This window comes from Convolutriloba macropyga, chromosome 4 (assembly GCF_964194025.1).
Source record: "Convolutriloba macropyga chromosome 4, txConMacr16.3, whole genome shotgun sequence".
Taxonomy (NCBI): domain Eukaryota; kingdom Metazoa; phylum Xenacoelomorpha; order Acoela; family Convolutidae; genus Convolutriloba; species Convolutriloba macropyga.
Genome location: NC_134471.1, coordinates 39,640,775 through 39,663,283, shown reverse-complemented (window position 1 = coordinate 39,663,283; position 22,509 = coordinate 39,640,775). Strand labels below are relative to the sequence as shown.

Sequence of the window (22,509 nt, the reverse complement as noted above, 5' to 3'; positions counted from 1 at the left end):
CACTAGATTAGTTTATGTTAGGCCAATTAATCTAAAAAGACCGACACGTTATAGGACACAGATAAAAACTCTATGGTTGAGTAATCAGAGGCGCAAGATTAACGAGAGAGATAGAACGTTCGAGCGGTGCAGTCGGTTCGCAGTGAGGGAAAATTTTAGGTAGTTAGTTAATTAGTTCTTCATTGTATAACTTGGTTGTTGAATTGCACCATGTCCCGGCTCAATTTCGTTCTGGGGTCCTTTAAAAAGATATCAATAAAAAATAAATTGACATCGAAGGCTTTCCATTATATAATAATCGGCAGTCGACTTAACCATATTAAATCATTTGTAAGTAAACTATTGGTGAGTCTTCACTGATATGTGTTTTGTTGGCAATTTTCAACTAGCGTTTGTTACTTTTATCTGAAGTAGTTTTGTTGATGTTGTTGTTTATAGAACTCGAGACATTGTTAGAGGTCAATTTGCTCATCTTGGATCTGAAGGAGTCTTTCGGTCCACCAAATCCTCCCCCTCCCGCTGCTCCGCCCCCTGCTATCTTCACTGCTCTGAGGAATCCTTGTCTCTGTCTCATCTTTTGGATGTCGCTCTGGATGGCTGCTTGCTTTGCCAGCACTTCCTGAAAAGGTCACAAATTGTCAATTGATAGACACAGATTGTGGACCTCATCCTGGGTGGAAAACAACTATTTGACTTATCTTGTTAGAGTGAAACTGCGGCTAGGCGAATTGTTCGGTGGAAAAAAAATGCCGGGATATTTTCCCTGAAACAAAGTATTTGATAAACTGATTTTCCTTCCCAAATTTGCATGTGGATTTTAACAGAGCAATACCTAAAAATTGAGTTCCAATAACGCCAGGATTCCTTTTCCCAGTCAGTAGAATATAATACTATCCATAATTGTTTATTACACCTTATTAACATATTAAGTTTAATGGCTAGTACTATCTCGTATTAAGCTGCACAAATCTTAATTAGTGCAACAACACGAATACGTTTTCCGCATATTCTAGTGGAAACAAAAATTTTGTTCACGGGGAAAGGACGCAGTTCAAATATTTTGTTTCATTAGGATATTGACCTTGAGCAGAGGTGGTTTTGGCAGGTCTGGTAGTTTTGCCAGTTCATGGTCCACGTGCAAGTTGTGGTAGATGTCATTGTTGTCAACCAGACTTTGTCTCTCCTGGAACCCTCCCATGTACTTAGCTTTGTTTGATTTCTCTTTATTCTGAAAAGACAGAACAATTTGAATGGCTATTAAAAATTGCGTGCAATAGATTATAGACAAAATTGATATTCTATATGGGTTACATAATAATGAAAGCCTGTTACAGTTCATCTCCAGCACTAAATTGTCATTTTTAAGAAGCAACAAAATTTGCTTGGATTTTAGGCAAAGTAAACAAAATGAGTTTTGAAATCTTAATACATGAATGAATCGTTTCAAAATGGACCAAGATCTGTGTAAGTGTACTCCTATTTTGTAAAAATGTCATTTCCGACATTAGGTACCCTTGCCTTGTACGAATTCCCACAAAAAGAGAAGTAATTTACTCGGATTAGTCAGTTGATCAATTTCCTACCAGAAAACCGGTCTTCACAAAGCGTTTGCTCGATGGCCAATTTTTGAATCAATGTTGCAAAATCTTTAAGATAGCCGGTAGTCGGGACGGTCATGGCTATCTCAAAAATAATGGCTCCCACAAAATCCAACACAGAAAACGCATTATCACAATTTTGTTCAGATATTGTATATTTTGTCGAGACTATCAAAATCTTGCATATCTTATTTCAGCCCTGACCACGACCGTCTCAGACGAAATAGCTTGTGCTCGGACTTTGATGCGTTCAAAGTAGCCTATGTCCAGACTTCTATGCCGTCATTCATGTTTCCAGACCGTGTAATTTTGAGCAGACGACGCCCTTTGGTGCGTTCATTTCGTTCTGGACCAATTGATTTTTGGAAAGAAGAAACAAGAACATGCCTTATAAGCCACTCCAAGGACATCACTTTTGATGTCAAACGAGAAGTCATCTCTGAACAGTTCTTCTTGTTCTTCAGCATTCAGTCCAGCCAGTCCTTTCCCTCCATCTGCAGTATCATTCTCTGAATCACTGCTTTCGGTGTTCCTGCGAAGTTCTGCCCTCACAGTTCTAGCTGGCTGCATCGCCGTGTCTCCTGAAAAGAGTTGCAATCTAACACTTTTTCTTAGTTCAAAAACGAACGTGTGAAAATACTCAACAAATGAACGAAAACTTTCAAGTAAACTAAACGGTATGAGAAATTGAGTATCAAAATTCAGAACCTAAAGGGCGGACAGGGGCAACAATAACAAAAAAGAAGGGCAATATTCGAATCGCAATATGAGCGCTCAATAAAATGAAGATGTCACAATGACATCACGAAATTTAAAGAATAAGGTAGAATTGACTGTTTTTTGTTTTTTTTCTGACATCTGAAAAATACCGCTGGGTTGCATGTATCAGGCAATTTTCTGTTCCGATCCTCTTTTTGAAAATTGACAAATCGAAGTACATGCAAATGAATGCATACAAAATCTCAAAACAAACTTTGAGCTGCAAATTAAAAAGTAAACTAAATAAGATGAGAAAATGAACTGGCATAACAAATAAGTTGTAAATTAACTCAATTCTGATGTTAAATAACGAAAGCTTCAAAATGTGTGAACAGGCGATGGTTGTAGTTTCAAAAGAGCAATGACGGTTACCTGCGAGTGTATCTAAAATTGTACCAAAGTTTAACTGTTTATAACTATTCTGCTAATAACTACTTAACAGACTGAGATTCCTGATAACAATAGCCTCTGATCAGAACTCCCCAAACAAAAATAAATTTCAGTCATATCCCACAGACTGGAATAACTTTTAATTATACTGTAAGTCACAAAAATAAACTCTTATCAGGCCGTCACAACTAAAATCAACATCTGGTTAGACTGAACAGCTGATTAACTAACATCTGATTAGACTAAAAAAAGATCGTTTCAAGCAAAATTATCCAGGTTCAAGTTTTATATTTAAGCAGCATAATGATGTCATTTTTCAAGGTACATTAAATAAGTCCTATAGTGCCAATAACATTTTTATTCTTATATGCGAGTTTAGGATTGCGCAAAGTGGCATTTTCACAGGTATTTAGAGTCATTACCAGAGAACAAAATATATCAATATGGCTGGCACGGATAAATCATTAAACCTAAATTTCCTAATTCCAGGTTAACAACAAAATTTGTCATTGCCACATCATGTTTTTGCATTAAACACCATGTTAACCTACCTTGTTTTTTTCTCGCTATCACTTTAGTTTTGATCTCCATTGAATAACTTTTGAAATAAATATGAAATTTCTCTTCCGACTATGAGACGCCTGAAAACGGACCTTATGGTCTAATGGCGATCTTTCTGGTGCTCTTTTTATATGTATTGATCAAGCGTTTATGTGCTCTATTTATATTGTAAGGACACCAGTAAACAATTTATTATTATTATTCTCCCAGCTGAGATTGGTTGATTACTGACTGATTATGATAAAAAGGCCACTCATTGAGGCGTTGTAAAAAGTAAAATTATAGGTCTTTGACTGTGAGGAACTGTGAATCAATTAGTTGAGTTAAAACTGTGCACTACAATGTAATTGTTTTTAAATAGTGTTTTCTTTCAAAAAGATTTTGTTCATTATTCAAACTGCAAAAAAATCTTTGTTATAAAGGAAAGTTAAATCTCTCCTAATTCGCAGCCAATAAAAAATTGGAATTTGTCTCACTGTGAAATTAACGGTGTGATCTCCATCCTACAAACTGAGTTGAAAACATGCCCAGAATCCTTGCAAGCGAAGTGAGACGTGATGATTTTAAAGCTCAAAACCGCCAAAGAAAACGGCTTTCTTTTCCTTTTCAATTTTTCTATCCGATAATGCTATAACTATGTCTTCGGCAAAAAAATCTTTGCTATAGCAATGAATTTTTTCGCCTTCTGACTTCTGAAAAAAGACGACTCCAACACCCAACAAAATGAGAGGCTAATGAGTTAATCAGAATAACACATTTCTTGTCCTATCTCTTGGTATTTTGTTAGTGTATTAAATCAAACTGGTAAATTTAAAAATTCAATTTCTGAGCTTCCCAACTGAATTCCAAATTGAAACTTTTAGGACAAGCAGGTCTCAGACATATATCTTCGCCTTTGATTTGTTACATATTTTCTGAAGTTCGACTGCTATAGATAAAAAGATCCCGCAGTTTGTGATCTGTACCAGTGCGGTTTAATTTGAGTTTTGCTGACCTTGTTTTGGTCTCTGTGCTTGTTTTCTTCAAATCGATCTTGTATCATATTGCTCAATTATCTTCAATGTCAAACTTGGTCATTGCCTTCTGATCAAAGTTAATTTTGAAAACACAGAGTAAACAACTTATAAGTGACAGCACAGATCAGGGCTGATGTCAAAATTGTAAAGATTTTTTCATTCCTTTTTTATTAGACTGAATTTTCGCAGATTATGGTTTGATAGCAAACTACTAAAGGCTAATTTATCTTTCAAGCCAATCCGTTTCGATGCGAAAAACTTCTTTTATGCTTTCCAGCGACAATTATACACGCATTTTTGCATTTTGTCCCCCTATTTTTCCAAAGCTATTTTTCTGTATGACCATATTGATCACGAAACAGTTTTCACTGAGGTCGATCATTGTGGACAAACAGGTAAGGTAGTTGCAGAAAATATTTTCAGCGAACAAACAAACGAACAAACTGTCTTGAAACAGTTGCTGTATGTGAGCCAACAAAATTATTTTAATCAGCTCTCGTTGCCATAGCAACAGTTGCATACTTCTTAATTGGTCAAAAAAGTGCTACCATCCGATGAATTCTACAAAAATCTGAAACAGTGGCACAACTCTTTTGGAATTGGGACCGCTTTCTCGATTTTGCCACCCTTTTTAGAATGGTTGTAATATGAAGACTTGTGAGAAAAGAGTGACGGAACGAAGTAATCTAATCAGCTTGGCATTACCGTATATTGTGCGAATGTTTTAGTTGCGACGAGAATTGATTAAAATTGTTATCATACGATTGTTACCTATCCAAAGAAATTACCCAAAAACTTGGTTTGATTCTGGGTTGCACAATCTGCTGGTAGGCGATAAAAAATTTTGTATTCCAGCTATACAGTAACGGATGAAAAACAGAGGAACGGGTAGGGATTGGAATACAAAGTCTCTTCCTCCCAGCTTTTCTCGTTACTTTGCTATATTTCCCAGCAAATTACTTAAAATAGAAATGTTAGCAAAAATCTGCCCAGTCTAGTCGGATATCAGTTTTTTTTCCTCTAAAGGATATGCATTTCTAGAACAATTTTCCGCAGCAAAATAACGGGACAACATGCTCAACGAAAAGACAAAAACTGACACATTTTTAAAATGGCTTCCCCATAAATTATTTGATGCATTGTTGTATAAAAGAGCCGTCTAATCACAGTAACAAATAATCCAAGTTAATTGGTGTTGTAAAAATTCCAGCTTGCACTTTTGTGATTATTTGTAAAACTTTGTGTTCATACTATCAGGCACTGAACTAGAAGAAAGAAAACGGCGCCTTTTTTGATCAAAAACTTTGACGGCAAACAAACTGTGAGTTATCAGCAAAAAATTTGGAACTTTATCAAAATCTCCCTACTATATCAATTATTACGTATATCAATTATTACGTGAGTATATCACATCTAAAATTTAACGCAGCTAGCCGATGCAATTTTTTAGGCAACAATTCCTTAAAAAACATTAATTTTCATTTTTTTATTCATTTTAAAAAAGTTTCCAAATGAATGCAAGAATTTTTTAAGATAAAGTTTTTTCTGATTGTGCAACTATATGGACACTGGTATGTTTTCTGACAGAGCAAACTTTGAAAGCTATCACCGAGATAAAGTTATGTATAAATACCAGTCTTGGCCTTTTTCTTTGAAAACATTTAATAAAGTTTGCTTTTCAGCTCAAACATAAGTGTCATTCACTGGAACTAGTGCGACGTGAAAATGCTGATAAATTGGAATCTCGATTTAATTAGTTTACGGTGTGCTGATTTCAAAATGGAACTGAGCATATCTTCTCAAAACAATTCTTTTTCTTCTTTTTCTGAAAAATTCTGGCGTGTAAGATAAGTTTGTTAAAAAACATTATAAGCACGTACATATATCATATATGAATGAAAAATGTTTTCTTCCCCATGAAACTAAAAAATCACAGTTGGAGCATTTGTTTTTGGAAGAAAAAACCCAAATCAAATTAGACTTCCAAAAAAAATTGTTACGTGAATATAGCGACATATACACTACGGTACCAAAGAGCTCCGTACTGCATGATTTTTGTTCTTAGAGCGTGATTCGTGCTCCATAACCATGATATGCGTCAAGGAAGGAAAATGGGTGTTAAATTTAGAATTTTAAAGAAGTTTTTAGAAGTTTTCATTCTGACTTTTTTCCGCTTCAAAAGAAAAGATGGTTAAACCATTTTGTTATTTCACCATTTGTCAAGTTATTAGGATTCGAGATGTCCCATTTGCACGTACAAAAGAGCAAAAGGAAGCTAACTTGAAATGAAGATCTAGTGCACAGAATGCATACAAACATTGCATACAAACAAAGACGGCAAAAACTGTTAAAAAATCCAAAAAAGATATTTAGTGGTGTTTTGAAAGATCTCAAAACCTCAATGGAGCGTATTACAGTGATTCAGAAGGCTTTCTTTTGATAATATGCAATTTTCAGAGGTACAGTTGGACAAATTCTGAAAAATTATTGTGTTTTTGCAAGGATTGCTTCAAAAAAAGTCAGTTTGAAGAAGAAAAGGAAGTGTTTGCGCTCAAAAGGGTGCATCAATATGCTAAAAAACGCTTTTCTTTCTCGCCGAATGTTGTTTTTGACTGATGAAACTAGAGTGTTTATCTCCAGCGACGGAATTGTTCGAGTTTTCCGAAGAAAATATACGAGATTTCTTGAAAAAGAAATTGTGGTCCGACGAGCGATCACTTGTGTTCTGGAGTGCAATACGATCAGATAGACGAAAAATGTTTGTCGGGTGTCGAAACAAGGTTTACGTTGTCGGTTTTTGGAAATTTCAATTAATTACAAAGAAAAATGCATTTTTAGGAAATGCTCGTTTGCATAAATCGAAAATTATCAGCATTTCTCTCAAGGAGTGGAAGCTAGTAGAATGGCCGGCATGCAGTCCAGATCTGAGTCACTTTCAAAATTTTTTTGGACGGTTTTGATGCAGCGATTACGAAAACAGTGTTTCTTTGAGAAAATTTAAAAGAAAAACTGTCTGAAATTTAGAAGGTCGTGAGAAACCTGTATGAAAAATATCCGAACTATCTGCTAGACGTTAAAGACGCTAAAGGCGTTATGACACCTTATTAGAGAACAATTTTGAACTGGAAATGTATTATTTGATGTTCGTAACGCTTTTTAAAACACCTTCACATGTTTGTCGCTTTTTGGAACATTGTGTATTATTGTGATAACTCACTGAGCTGTGAAGATTTAAAAATAGTCCTCAAAGTCTGCCAGTAGTCATTCTTCCTGCCCCTCATGACCAAATTACTCATGGGTGAAACAGACCTCTTCAGACCATGGGGAATAGATCCACGGGAACTATCTGACAGATAGTAGTTGATACTCCTCCAGGCTCTCGGTTGTCCGAAGGTTCCTATGCTTTTCCCAGCTACTGTGAATAGTTTCACTGTTCCGTCGCTTGAGCCAGTTGCTATCAGATGGCTTTCCGGGATCATGTCTGAAAATAAATTGAATAACTAATTCTATGTAAGATAAGTTTCGTAATTTTTTTTTCACATGTGAGCGCTTTTTGAGCTCTGAACACAAAATAAAAGAGAGGTCTACTCTCGTCAAATTTTACACCGATAATTTCGAACGTTGTATTTTATAGTTAGCTTAGGACACTCTGTATTAAGTCTACTAAACATAACCGACTAACGTCGGGTGAATTGCTCTCAAATGAATGGCGAGCGGTTGGCTTTGTCAGTAGCTAGCCACGGTTTAGTGAGGTTAGATTCAGCTTAATTGAAGGGGGCGTGAGGTGAGCGCAGCGAGGGGGCAACGGTAGGAGGGCGATCTTTGGCTACATGGTGCCCTTACGGCCTGAAGGATGTGCATGGGTGTTGATTGGCGGCGGGATCATGTGGGGTGAGGTTGGGATCGATTTCTAAGAACCACCCTTCTTGAACCCCCTTGTCTCCAAAACAGTTTCTGTAAATGTGAGCTGAAAGGCTCTATGAAAACTTAATGCCCACTGGCCGCAACTTCTTCAGCCCGTTTCCGAGGACGAAAAGTCAAATGTGTCAAGCAAAAAATTGCATAAAAAAGACCAACAGGAGTAAATAAATTTATTTAATTATTTATTTAATATATTTTATTTATTTATTAAGTATATAAATTTTACAAAATTTGTTCGAGAGCAAATAACAATGATTTCCTAAAAGGTGCTAGTTAGATCATTTAAAATTTTAGAAGATGTTCATACGTTTCCACCATAAATTAGCGTTAATGGGGGAATAGATGATGGCTTCACGCCACGTAACAGCTGAAGGCGGCATCAACAAAAGAGTTAAGGGAAGAGAAAGAGAGAGGAGAGATAGAACGTGAACGAGAAATAGAATGAAAGAAAACCCAACCGACAGAGAGAGAGAGAGAGTGGGGGGGAAAGAGCTCGGAATATTTTCTCTGATGGAATTCAACTCTGCAAGATCTAGTTTTCTAGCCTTGTTAGTAATTAAATCATATAGAAAAAAACTGAAAACTGCAAACTTTAAAAGAACAGTTTCCAGATTTTGCAGTTAAAAATTGTTCAAAGTCGTATTCTGTCTCTGAAGTTCTGTCATGTAACCCATCTGCAGGACCCAAAAAATTGTTCGGCCAGTAATTATCAATACACTCAGAATAGGACAGAAATATTCAAAAATTTAAAACAACAATCAAAAATTAAAAAAAACTTGCTAAAAATAGTGAAATTAATCTCTTCAGAACAATTTTATTGTCTCAAGAAGATATGCAGTATCCCAAACTAAAGCCTGAAATTTTCACTGGCTCATAAAGATCCATAAATTTGAAACATGATAAGAATTTTCCAATGAACTGAAAAGAAATTTAATTTTTTGTCAAAAACCTGCAAGAACTCGTGTCATTAGAGCAATGGTGAACATCCAATTAACTCTAAACAATGCAGCAGTTATTATAAAACAATGGAGAAGGTATCTGAACCCCTGGTGCCAGAAAAAACAAAAAAAAATCAAAAAAGCTACAAAAATTTTAAAAAATTGCAAATCATTTTTAAAAAAGGGAAAGATAAATTCGTTATACTAAAATCCGAAAAAACATTCCGTTACATCTAGAAATTACGCAGTAATCTATTATCAAATACTAGAGGAGTTGCCAAGGCTATTGAGGCTGGAGAAACCTAAAAAGAACAAAAAAAATTCAGTTTTACCACAAACTGTAAAAAAAATTTATATCAAAAAATGTCAGAAGAAACTGAAAAAAAAATGCGAGGTGTTTCAAAAAATGCAAAAACTTGCAACCTTAAAGATATGAAAATTATTCAAATGCCTCTGGAAGCCATGCAATAACCTATTAAAAAGCCTTGGAGGAAGTTTTCGGAACCCTGAGGCCCAAAAGAACCTGAATAATGTTAATGTCAAAAAATTGCAAATATTGTAAAAAAAAGGCTAAAGTTCTTTTTATAAAAATCTTTTAATACATTCCATTACCTCCAAAAACTATACAGTAACCTTTTATCAAACGCTTGAGGAGGTTCCTTAAATCTTGAGGCTGGAGACACCTAAAAACACAAAAACTGTCAAAAAACTTGAAAACTTTTGAAAAACTTAACCAAAAAGAATGTCATATCAAAACGCTGAAAACTATTCCTTATACGCCTATGCCTATAAAAGACCTTTAGTAACTTATTATCAAACCCTTAATGAGTTGTCCTGCTCCTGGATCGGGAAAAATGTGAATAATGACAATAAAAGTAAAAAAAAAAAGCAAAAAACATCAAGTTTTTGTCAAAATCATTCCATTACCGCAAGCCATGTAGTAACCTATCATCAAAAACTAGAGGAAGTTTATTGGACTACCAAAACAGATAGCTCTTAAAAGGGTCATAAAAAGTACTTGTGTCCTGCAAAAGAACTTTATCAGCTTAAATCAACCTCAATTTCCGACACAAAGCTAATATGGTTAAACACAAAACTAGAATAATGACAAAATCTTTCAGCATTTTGGGCTCAAAAACTCCAAAAAAGGACCTTTTAACTTTCAACTATGGCCTTCTTAATAGCTTCACCGAACAAAGCACTTGAAGGACTACTAAAGGTGGCTAAAGGCCCTTAATGAAACTTAGTGTCCGCTAGGCGCTACCTTGTTTTCCCGTTTTTAAGGTCAATAAACTAAACGCGTCAGACGGAAAATCGGTCAAGCGAAAAAATCGCATACAAGAGCCGGAAAAATTCCAGAAGCTACTGGAAGCTTCAAAACTTCACAAAAAACCGTAATTGCAGCTGAATGTAATACCTTTTGTATAAAAAAAATGGTCCAATTCGCAAACACTTGGAACACTTGATCGGTTTTCTGGGCGCGCGACAAAATCACGGAGCGCTTCGACAATATCATGGATTCTTAGAATCAGAGACTCTTTGGTTTTTATTTTGATGCTGCCTTTTGTTTCAAAAAATTTTGCTTTTGTTTTTTTACTGATAACTACTGACATCATTTTTTATTCACGGCTCCGTTAATTACAGCTCCAATTTTTTAAATTTGATATAGATTTCTAGATACAAATTGTTTTCAGAGAATCAAAGATTATATGGCTTTGAGGAAAAATTTCCCTTCAATTTTTATTCTTTTGGCAGTCTGATATTTGAGTTTAACCACTCAAAAATCTAAATTTGTTCCTCAAGAGGTGCAAGTGAACCTTTTCTATTCATGCGATTGTTAACTAATGTCTCTTATGTCATTGAATTTATTTGTTTCAAGGAAAATTCTGTGATTTTTTGAACTTTTCAAATTTTATTTTATTTTAGTCAACATTTTGCTTATTCTCAGTAAGTACAGGTCAACCTTTCCTCCGTATAGAATACAAAAATAATTTTGTGACCGATTGGTTTAACAGAAGGTTTTCTTACTTTTGGTTCGACGAGTTTTCACACAAAATTTTCCAATTTTTGCTGTTGTTTTTGTTTCTTTTGTAAACTGTAACATTACTTAACAATCTAACTGAAAAACATTTGCAACATTTGAAACGGAACCTGTGACACAGTTCCCTTCCAGAAATTGGTAGAGTTTTGTATTTTTGCCCTTTATTTGTTGTTAATTTTTGTTGTCATATGCCAAATATTGTGTGATTAAAGGTCTCAGTGGCCAGCCATAGATAAACAATGAACTTCAAAACTGACATCAGTAAATAGCTCACGGTTGTTTCGACTTTCGAATTTAAAAAAAAGAGTAAATGTTTTCTTCAACTTTTTGTTGTTGTTTACGTTTTTTTCTTCGTATTTTACAATGTTGTATCAATTTCGTAATTTAGCCTCATTATTAAGAGCTCTTTTAATGTTTTGTTGAATCAGGAAACTTTTTCTGTTTAATTATTTTAAATGATGTCTTCAGAGCTGAGACAATTTGTTTCAGAAGAATTTCGTGAAGCTTAGTTACTTTTAAGTTTTTCTGGTTCTTTTTGTAGTCATTTTGAGATAGTCGTTTTACAAAAAGACGTTATGATGATGTGTTATATTCTCGCGGCTAATATCTTATAAATTTAATGGCTTCAAAACTGTGGTTTCGAAAAGTTGTTTGTAAAACCTATAAGTTCAGGTTGTACTTAATGTTGTTTTATAGTCTTACGACTTAGTTTCATTAAAAATAATCGCAATTAGTTTTCCGAGTAGTTGCAAGACAAACTGCCTACTCTTTTACTCGAATGTTTCCTTGGATATGGGTTTTGTATATATTTGTTTTTAATAAAAAAGCGATAGATTTTTGATATCTGCCAATTTTAATTCTCTTAAATTGAGCTAAGCATCTCTATATACAATTCCCATCATTTATCTATTGAAATACAATTTGCTCTTCATAAAGGTTTTATTTTCTTCAAATTGTCTTTCTTCTTGGAACAACCAGTTTTCATAAAATCAAGTTTCGTGATTTTTGCATGTTTGCCCTTTTTTGTAAACTTTTGTTTTCTTTTCACAGTAACACAATAATAGGCGTCATTTTATTTACAAAAATTGTCAACGGTAATGAATGTAATGAAAGTGACAATTTTTATTGTTTTTAGTGATCAGCTTAATCTTTAATTGATTGGGGGGACATCAATTTTTTGTTTTTGCGTGTATTTGTCCTGCTTTTCGTAGTCGTTTGAAATATCCTGGATAATGAAAGGCCTCAGTCGCTCTCCATTAAGGTATATAAGACTCTTTAAATAATTTCATTTGATGCGTAATGTTTCTAATCAGTTCAAAATTTTTTCTCTTTAAAAAAGCTATGTTCTAATAAACTTTGCCACTTTTGCTCGTTTCTAGTCAACTTTTTGCCGAGTAGCATTGAAGAAAAGTCCCATATTTTGTTCCAAAAAAGTACCGGTTAATCTTTTTAGTATAAATTTTAACTGATGCCATTTTGATTTGGTTATTAGTGGTTTTCAAAAAAATGGACAAGGAGTTTTGGTCGTAATTAATATTTGTAACTGTTTGATTTTTATTGAAGTCTTTTTTGGCAAACATATTATGGTAGCCACGGGTCTCATAAGCCCTCTAGGGTAGATTGTTTTATTGTTTTAGTAGTTTGCTGATATGTTAATTTTTTTTCTCTTTTTCATGTGATAGATAATTAAGTAAAAAATTCATAAGAGCGGTGTCGGATCTCAATGTGCGAACGCACATTACCGAGCCTTCTTGTTTAATCTTTAAAACGGTTTTAGTTTCAACCGTTTGATTTGCGGCTTTGTTACTACTTCTTTGGGCCTATCTTAGGTTATCAATAAAATATTCAATTAAATTTTAAGGCCGCCCTGATCGCGTTATAAATTTCTCTCACAAATTAGAAAGAATAGAAAGGACTGTATTATGAGGAGGTTAATTTTTTGTCTTTTTGTCCAATACAAGTCATAAAGACATAAAACATAAAGTTAAACAAAGCGTGCGTAATATTTAAATGGTTATATGCTCACTAAATATCAATGAAAACAAAACCAAATCATATTTATAAATGGTACATAAACTTCAGAGCTTTTATGGTAAGAATCAACAGAATTTTCGTTTATGGTAACTGCATTTCCGTTTTCTTAATCAATTAAAACCTTTTGTACAGGAACTATAAATACTTGAATAAATTTATAACTGGCAAATATATGAAGAAAGTGCATGTAAATGACCAAATATAATTACAACAGATCAAATAGCACTATACTCGCTGAGATTTGAGTACACAATTAATAAACAAGTACAATTAAGGTAAAATGAACTAAACAACAGATTTTCACTTTTTCAGCTATGTCCAAATTGGGGCTAAAATATACGGTTTTTTGACAATAACTCGGAAACTAAGAAAGATATAAACACCAAATTTTGTGGTTCGATAGACATTGGTCAGATACATATTTTGAGTGGAAAAGAGGGTTCTATTTCAAAAGGCTGAAGTAGGGCTACTTTTTAGGTTCTATAGGCAATCTTAATACATGGGGAAATTTTTCAAATGTAAATAGCTCCTACAATAATGATTCAAATTTCAGCAAACTTGGCAGTGAATAGCACTAGTCTACAATATAGCATATGAGAAAAGAATGAACTAAATTGGACATGAAGTTTTTGACAAAATGAGATTTAAATATCAGACCGCAACATAGCTGGCCCTATTTTGATTCCAGCAAAATACTTTCAAATGCGGTCAATATCTAATGTAATAAGTTTAACTAATGGCCGTAAACAAGTTCTTTAGCAGTTTTGATTGTTGCCATTCTGGCTATTTTATCGTCTTCTTCATGAAGCTTCTGAATTCTGGCTAACGGGTAGTTGAAGTAGCTATCTTTCTCATCAACCATCCAGACTAAGTCTCCCACTTTGATGTCCGCGCCTGATTCAGTTCTCCAATTTGCTCTGCGTTGGATTGATGGTAGATACTCGCTCATCCACCGCTTCCATAGGGGGCTTTCAATTGCTCGCTGATGTGTCGGAACATTTTTCGATATGAAGCATTGTTTTCGCTAAAAATAGAAATGGGCCATGACACGTTTGCTCCCCCAACAAGGAAATGATTCGGTGTCATCGTATCCAAATCTTCAACATCGCTACTAACTGCTGTTAGAGGTCGATTATTGAGCAGTTGTTTCGCTATGCAAATTAATGTCGAGAGATTTTCCTCTTTCAATGATTCCTTGCCCAAAATATTGAAAATCGCTCTTTTGCTCGACATAACTAATGACTCCCAAGCGCCACCAAAATGTGGAGTTGCAGGGGGGTTGAAAGTCCATTGTATTCCGTTTTGTGCTAAATTGCGCTGCATTTCAAAATGGTTTAGTTCTTTGAAGGCCGCCTTCAATTCGTTCGCTGCGCCTACAAAGTTAGTTCCGTTGTCAGAAAGTATTGGTTTTCCTCTTCTCGCTATGAACCGTTTAAACAAGACTGTGTGTCCAGCGATTGAACAATCTCCATGTGCACTGCTCTGACGCTAAGACACGTGAATAAACCAATTCCATCTTTTCACTGTTCTCCGGAAGAGTTTAATTGAAAATGGTCCAAAGTAGTCTACTCCAGTTACCCAAAGCTTTCTTTGAATTTCAGCTCTAATATGTTCAACACCTTGGTGATGATTTTGCTTATACTGAAACTCGAGATATATTTTAACTGCTGGATGAGAATGTGGTAAAATAACAGGATGTTTTTCTTCAAAACTGAGGTTTGCATGTCTAAGTCGACCCTTGGCTCTTATTAGATTTTCGCTCAGAAACGGATTCTGAGATTCAATTTTACTGTTGCTTTTGACAGAGTCTCCTTTCTTCAACGAAGCTATTTCGTTTGTGAAACTATCTCTCTGAACTAACTCCCATATTCGATTCTCTGCTTGATCAAGCAATTCAGGTGTTATTTCTTTGCTCCTATTTCTCAGATTCAATATTCTCGCAAATACATTTCTCAGTCTTTTGAAGTTACTGAATCATTTCCAGTCAATTGGATCTGATTATTGTTCAAATTACTGGTAAAAACCTCTTCTCGATCAGGAATTACTTCTTCTTGCTCCCAATTTTTGGTTTCGTTATTTTCGTTCTTTAACCAATCCGGTCCATTTATCCAGTCACTTTGCATCAGTTCATTTATGGAGAGACCTCTCGTTCCCAGATCATCTGGGTTGTCAGCTCCAGCTATATGTCTCCAGTGATCAACTGTTGAACTGTCTAGGATTTCTGCTACCCGGTTAGCAACAAAATCAGGCTGTTGTTTGTCACTATTACGCAACCATTGTAAATTAGTAGTTGAATCGCTCCACAAACAGATTGACGCAAACGGAATTCTATGTTCTTTCAAAATTAGATCTTTAATTCTGTTTGCTGTAACTAACTGCTGCCATTAACTCTAATTTTGGTATAGTATGGTGCTTCATTGGAGCCACCCTTTGTTTGTCCAACAATGAATCTTATTAGTCTAGCGCCGTTCGGTTAAGTGATTACAACGTAACTTGCTGCACAAAAGGCATCTTCCGACGCGTCTCCAAAGACGTGTAGCTCAACTCTGTCACAAGATTCCTGATTGTACTATCTTGGAACAGATCATTGTTTTGAGTTACTCCATTCTTGCACCCACTTGTTAAACTCGGTGTTTATATCTTCGGCTATCGGCGAGTCCCATTTTTGACCCTGTGTCTGCCAAATTCGTTTCATCAACATCCTTCCTCGAATGAAAAATGGTGCCATGAATCCCAGAGGAGCGAACACTTAGGAAACTGTTGATAAAATTTGTCTTTGCGTCCAATTCGTTTTCTGCGGGAACTCTTGGTCCTTCCGAACGGTTAACAGATCATCGGCTGCTATCCATTCAAGTCCCAAGACCTTAGGGTTGTCTTCGCTTTCTATTGGTGTAATTTCAGTGTTTTCAAATATTTCTTCGAAATTAGAGAACCACTTTGTGAGGTTGAAGCCTCCTTTGGCTAGCAATTATTTAAGTTCATGGATTATTTCAGATGCTTGTTTAGTTGTGTGAACCGAAAGAAGCATATCTTCCACATAAAAGTTATCCATTACCACTTGCGATGCAATTTCAAACAGTTTTGCACACTGCTGCAGGGCATAATTTGCACATAATGGAGATGACATAGCTCAAAAAATGTGCCAGTTGTACTGGTACGGCATCAGTTTACGGTCTTCATCTGTCCACAGAAACCTGAGGTAACTTCTTTGTTGTTAAGGCACTTGAATTTGCAAAAACATTTCTTCAATATCTGCAGTTAGTGCAACACAGTTTCCTCGAAATCTGAACACGATTCCAGTTAGATTTTGCAAAAGATCGGGACCTTTCATCAAAACGTCGTTCAGGCAGTATCCTCGAAACCTTTTCGCAGCATTGCAAACTCTTCTTACTTTCTCTGGTTTTCTGGGTTTTACAATTGGATGATGAAGTAGATACCAAACATCCTGACGTTCAAGTTCAGCCTTTGGAAGCAAGGAGATGTAGCTTTTTGCTAAAGCCTTTTTATTGAATTACAGTACTTTAATTTTAAAGATTTGTTTTTCGCTAATCTTCGTTCGAGCGATCGTAGTTGTCCGAGGGCTGAAGAAATATTACAATCAAGTTTTTGTTCTTTTCCCGTAAAAAGCATTTGCACTTGGAAACGTTCTGGTAGCTTTAACGTTGTTTTCTCTAGAAATTGAAGAGACTTTTTATCTTCAAGTGTTCTGCTGTTTACTTGAAATGTTGTGCCGTAGGATTCGATTTCCCACCACTTTCTCACAATTTCTGTTAGCGCTTGATTCTCTTGGCTATCGCTGCTTAGGAAACTTCTCTTTGTCCTTTCGCTATTTAGCAGTGGACCACTTAGCGTCCAGCCTAATGGAACTTTTACTGCCCATGGAGAACTATTTCCACAATAGTTGTACTCTAAAGGTCTTATTAAGGAGTAAGCATCTTGACCAAGAATCAATTTTACCTCTTTCAAGTAAATTTTCTTCAGTCTTATGCACAGTAAATGAGGATAACGTTTACTTAGGTCAATTACATTGTAAACCGAGATTCCAACTACATGATCTTTATAGCTACTGGCTATGATTTTTATCGTGTCGCTAAATTCATCGGTCAGCCCAATATTGACTGGTACTTTCAAACAGTCGATTGAGTTCGTTCCATGAATCTCAGTCACCGACATTGAAGTATTTCTTCCTTCAAGGCGTAGAGATTGTATCAAAACTTCGTCTATCCAAGTCTGAGATGAGGCGGTGTCGCAAACAGCTTTAGTTTCGACAAAACTTCCATCTTCACCGTAGATGCGCAACGGTGCAACTTGGAGGAGTCCTTTGACTGACCAAGTTGTCTCATTTGCCAGGTTGGTTTCACTTGTTTGATGTGGTGACTGGATTGACTCGTATGTCACAGTTTGTCTGTTGTGTAACATGCGATTGTGATTTCTTTCACAGCCGTCTATTCCGCATTTGAGCTTCGATTTGCAATCTCTGGCGCAATGCTTTCCCGTCAAGCATTTGAAACAGAGGTTAGCTTGTTTCATCGCTTCTGACCGTTCCGTAATAGAGAGGTTTTTGAATTTATCACACTTCCAAAGCGGATATTCTCCGTCATCGCTAGGGCATTTCTGAAATCTTATTTCTCTATCGTTAGTAAAAGTAGAGTTTTTCGGTTGATCTCTACTTGATCTGATGCTATTTTTTTTTCCTCTGTACGAACTCTCTGGAAACTGCTTTGATGCTGCAGTTTTCATTCGTTCCTGAACTAAAAAATCTTGTTGTAGCCATTCGTTCAATTCAATCAAATTGGGCAGCTTCGACCTATGCGACGCTGTTTCAATGTGTGCAAACCATCTGCGTTTTATGTCTGCCGGTACTTTATTAACTCTCATGTCTAGATTTCTTGATGAAAACAAATTGTTGTTGTAACCGAATTGTTGCAGAACATTTACAAAGTTTCCGACTGTGTCAACAAAAATAACAAAACTCGAACTATCGTACGGCCGTAATTGTGAATGATTTTGAATTTTGGTCAATTGCGATCCTATTATCAAGTGCGGCTGACCGAATTTGCACTCAAGTGTTTTCCAAGCCGTGTCGTACATAACACATAACGCCCTAATAACCCATACCAGCCAGCGCTCTTTTTGCCGGCCCAGTTAAAAGCGTTTTTAAATGCGTCATTTTTTCGGCGTCTGATATGGTACTACGATCGACTGTCGACAGAAACATGCCACTCCATTCTGGCCATTCGAGGGAATCGCCATTATATTCTCTTAACTTAAGTTTTGGTAACGTACGATTGACTGCAGAACTTAATGGGTACATATCATACTGATTAAAGCCGTGTTTCGGACTTGATTGCGAAGTATCAGAAATTTCAAACTTACTATGCTGCCCTTCGTTTGAGCTCACCGGTCCCGGAAGTTGTCTGACTGGAGCACTGCTAAACACACCGTCTCTCCGAGAGTTGCCCTGTGACATCAGTGACCCCAGCCAGCTGTTACTGTATTTCCGCTGAGATGAGGCTGCAGCATCGTTTGCATTTTGTTGATTGTCACCCTGTGCTTGAATAAGTTTCCTGTTTTCGCCCAAATAGTCTTCATCGTCACTGCAGCCGATATTGCCCAAGAAGCCTCCGCCGTCTAGTTCAATTGGCTTATCCAAATATTCAGGTTGAAGTTCGTCTTCCTCGTCGGTGTTAATTTCGATTTTCAACTTTTCGAGTGTCTTCTGCTCCTCGAGTTGTCTCAATTGCTCGTCAGTCTCTCGACCTCGTCTTTCCTGTTCATGTCTCAACTGCTGCATGTGATATTCAAGCCTCAGTTGCACTTGGCGTTTTCCTTCAGCTCGCGCTTCTTCCTTTTGTTTCAATTCTTCTTCCGTTGAAACATCGGGCAAGACATCTATCAATTTTGGCTGATCGATTTGTGTCTCAGTTGCGCTGGTGTTCTGAGTTGGCTCAATATTTTATCCTGTTTCCTCCTCGGCTCCACTTACGGATGAAACGAGTGGAGCCGTTGGTTTTTTGACAAAGCTCACTCACTTTGCCGTCTCCATTGACTTCTTCTTCTGGTCCCACAATGCCAGAAGTTCTTTTCTTTTCAAAGACAAGTTTCTTTGTTTCCCTTGCAGATCTGCTTTGTGCTTCGATGAGACCCGTGTGCTGTAATTTTGCATCTCTTTACCGAGTTTCTCGTCGAGGGCAAGATATTTATCAAGATTGGTTTTGATGCTCGCTGCTCTACTTAGTTTTGAGCCAAATTGTCTTCTGAATTCTGCTCTTCTCATTTGAAGATCTTTAAGTTTTTTCTGTATTCCTTCGCCAATTTGATAATGATATTCCACATCTTCCACCGTTTGGAAATCAGTTGACTGATGAGAAAAACCCCAACTGCGGGCTCCAGAAGGACTCTGTTGCTTTCGTCTAAACATTTTCGAGGTTATCCGGGTCGGCGGACCAAATGTTTGGGCCTATCTTAGGTTATCAATATAATTTTCAACTAAGTTTTAAGGCCGCCCTGTTCGCGTTATAAATTTCTCTCTCAATTTAGAAAGAATAGAAAGGACTGTATTATGAGACGGTTAATTTCTTGTCTTTTTGTCCAATACAAGTTATAAAGACATAAAACGTAAAGTTAAACAAAGCGTGCGTAATATTTAAATGGATATATGCTCACTAAATATCAATGAAAACAAAACCAAATCATATTTATAAACGGTATATAAACTTCAGAGCTTTTAGGGTAAGAATCAACAGAATCTTCGTTTAAGTTAACTGCTTTTCCGTTTTCTTAATCAAATACAACCTTTCGTACAGGAAATATAAATACTTGAATAAATTTAATACTGGCAAATATATGAAGAAAGTGCATGTAAAATGACCAAATATAATTACAACAGATCAAATAGCACTATACTCGCTGAGATTTGAGTACATAATTAATAAACAAGTACAATTAAGGTAAAATGAACTAAACAAAAGATTTTCACTTTTTCAGCTATGTCCAAATTGGGGCTAAAATATACGGTTTTTTGACAATAACTCAGAAACTAAGAAAGATATCAACACCAAATTTTATGAGTTGATAGACATTGGTTAGATACATATTGTGAGTGAAAACAAGAGTTCTATCTCGAAAGGCTGAAATAGGGCTATTTTTTGAATTCTATAAGCAACCTTAATACATGGGGAAATTTTTCAAATGTGAAAAGCTCCCACAATAATGATTCAAATTTCAGCAAACTTGGCAGTGACTAGCACTAGTCTACAATATAGCATATGAAAAGAGATTTAACTAAATCGGACATGAAGTTTCTGAGAAAATGAGATTTAAATATCAGACCTCAACACTACTAATGTTACGAGATTTCATAAACTGTTTGAGTATTTTATGTATCTGTACATTCTGTAATAAGTTTAACTAATGGCCGTAAACAAGTTCTTTAGCAGTTTTGATTGTTGCCATTCTGGCTATTTTATCGTCTTCTTCATGAAGCTTCTGAATTCTGGCTAACGGGTAGTTGAAGTAGCTATCTTTCTCATCAACCATCCAGACTAAGTCTCCCACTTTGATGTCCGCGCCTGATTCAGTTCTCCAATTTGCTCTGCGTTGGATTGATGGTAGATACTCGCTCATCCACCGCTTCCATAGGGGGCTTTCAATTGCTCGCTGATGTGTCGGAACATTTTTCGATATGAAGCATTGTTTTCGCTAAAAATAGAAATGGGCCATGACACGTTTGCTCCCCCAACAAGGAAATGATTCGGTGTCATCGTATCCAAATCTTCAACATCGCTACTAACTGCTGTTAGAGGTCGATTATTGAGCAGTTGTTTCGCTATGCAAATTAATGTCGAGAGATTTTCCTCTTTCAATGATTCCTTGCCCAAAATATTGAAAATCGCTCTTTTGCTCGACATAACTAATGACTCCCAAGCGCCACCAAAATGTGGAGTTGCAGGGGGGTTGAAAGTCCATTGTATTCCGTTTTGTGCTAAATTGCGCTGCATTTCAAAATGGTTTAGTTCTTTGAAGGCCGCCTTCAATTCGTTCGCTGCGCCTACAAAGTTAGTTCCGTTGTCAGAAAGTATTGGTTTTCCTCTTCTCGCTATGAACCGTTTAAACAAGACTGTGTGTCCAGCGATTGAACAATCTCCATGTGCACTGCTCTGACGCTAAGACACGTGAATAAACCAATTCCATCTTTTCACTGTTCTCCGGAAGAGTTTAATTGAAAATGGTCCAAAGTAGTCTACTCCAGTTACCCAAAGCTTTCTTTGAATTTCAGCTCTAATATGTTCAACACCTTGGTGATGATTTTGCTTATACTGAAACTCGAGATATATTTTAACTGCTGGATGAGAATGTGGTAAAATAACAGGATGTTTTTCTTCAAAACTGAGGTTTGCATGTCTAAGTCGACCCTTGGCTCTTATTAGATTTTCGCTCAGAAACGGATTCTGAGATTCAATTTTACTGTTGCTTTTGACAGAGTCTCCTTTCTTCAACGAAGCTATTTCGTTTGTGAAACTATCTCTCTGAACTAACTCCCATATTCGATTCTCTGCTTGATCAAGCAATTCAGGTGTTATTTCTTTGCTCCTATTTCTCAGATTCAATATTCTCGCAAATACATTTCTCAGTCTTTTGAAGTTACTGAATCATTTCCAGTCAATTGGATCTGATTATTGTTCAAATTACTGGTAAAAACCTCTTCTCGATCAGGAATTACTTCTTCTTGCTCCCAATTTTTGGTTTCGTTATTTTCGTTCTTTAACCAATCCGGTCCATTTATCCAGTCACTTTGCATCAGTTCATTTATGGAGAGACCTCTCGTTCCCAGATCATCTGGGTTGTCAGCTCCAGCTATATGTCTCCAGTGATCAACTGTTGAACTGTCTAGGATTTCTGCTACCCGGTTAGCAACAAAATCAGGCTGTTGTTTGTCACTATTACGCAACCATTGTAAATTAGTAGTTGAATCGCTCCACAAACAGATTGACGCAAACGGAATTCTATGTTCTTTCAAAATTAGATCTTTAATTCTGTTTGCTGTAACTGCTGCCATTAACTCTAATTTTGGTATAGTATGGTGCTTCATTGGAGCCACCCTTTGTTTGTCCAACAATGAATCTTATTAGTCTAGCGCCGTTCGGTTAAGTGATTACAACGTAACTTGCTGCACAAAAGGCATCTTCCGACGCGTCTCCAAAGACGTGTAGCTCAACTCTGTCACAAGATTCCTGATTGTACTATCTTGG

At 36.2% G+C, this 22,509-nt stretch overlaps 1 protein-coding gene across 2 annotated transcripts in view; it reads right to left on the bottom strand.

The window, feature by feature from the left end:
* Positions 1 to 250: 250 nt before the first annotated feature.
* LOC142338426 (WD repeat-containing protein on Y chromosome-like) overlaps positions 251 to 22,509 on the bottom strand; it is a 65,808-nt gene continuing 43,549 nt past the window's right edge. Inside the window, exons 7-11 of one of the 2 annotated variants that reach the window (XM_075388185.1) lie at positions 7,542 to 7,805; positions 2,730 to 2,741; positions 1,986 to 2,179; positions 1,082 to 1,228; positions 251 to 619 (exon numbers count right to left, since the gene is read on the bottom strand). In XM_075388185.1, the coding sequence (XP_075244300.1) occupies positions 386 to 619; positions 1,082 to 1,228; positions 1,986 to 2,179; positions 2,730 to 2,741; positions 7,542 to 7,805 (851 nt within the window). In that variant the 3' untranslated portion in view covers positions 251 to 385. The remainder of the gene's footprint in view (positions 620 to 1,081; positions 1,229 to 1,985; positions 2,180 to 2,729; positions 2,742 to 7,541; positions 7,806 to 22,509) is intronic. The other variant, XM_075388186.1, reaches the window with a different exon arrangement.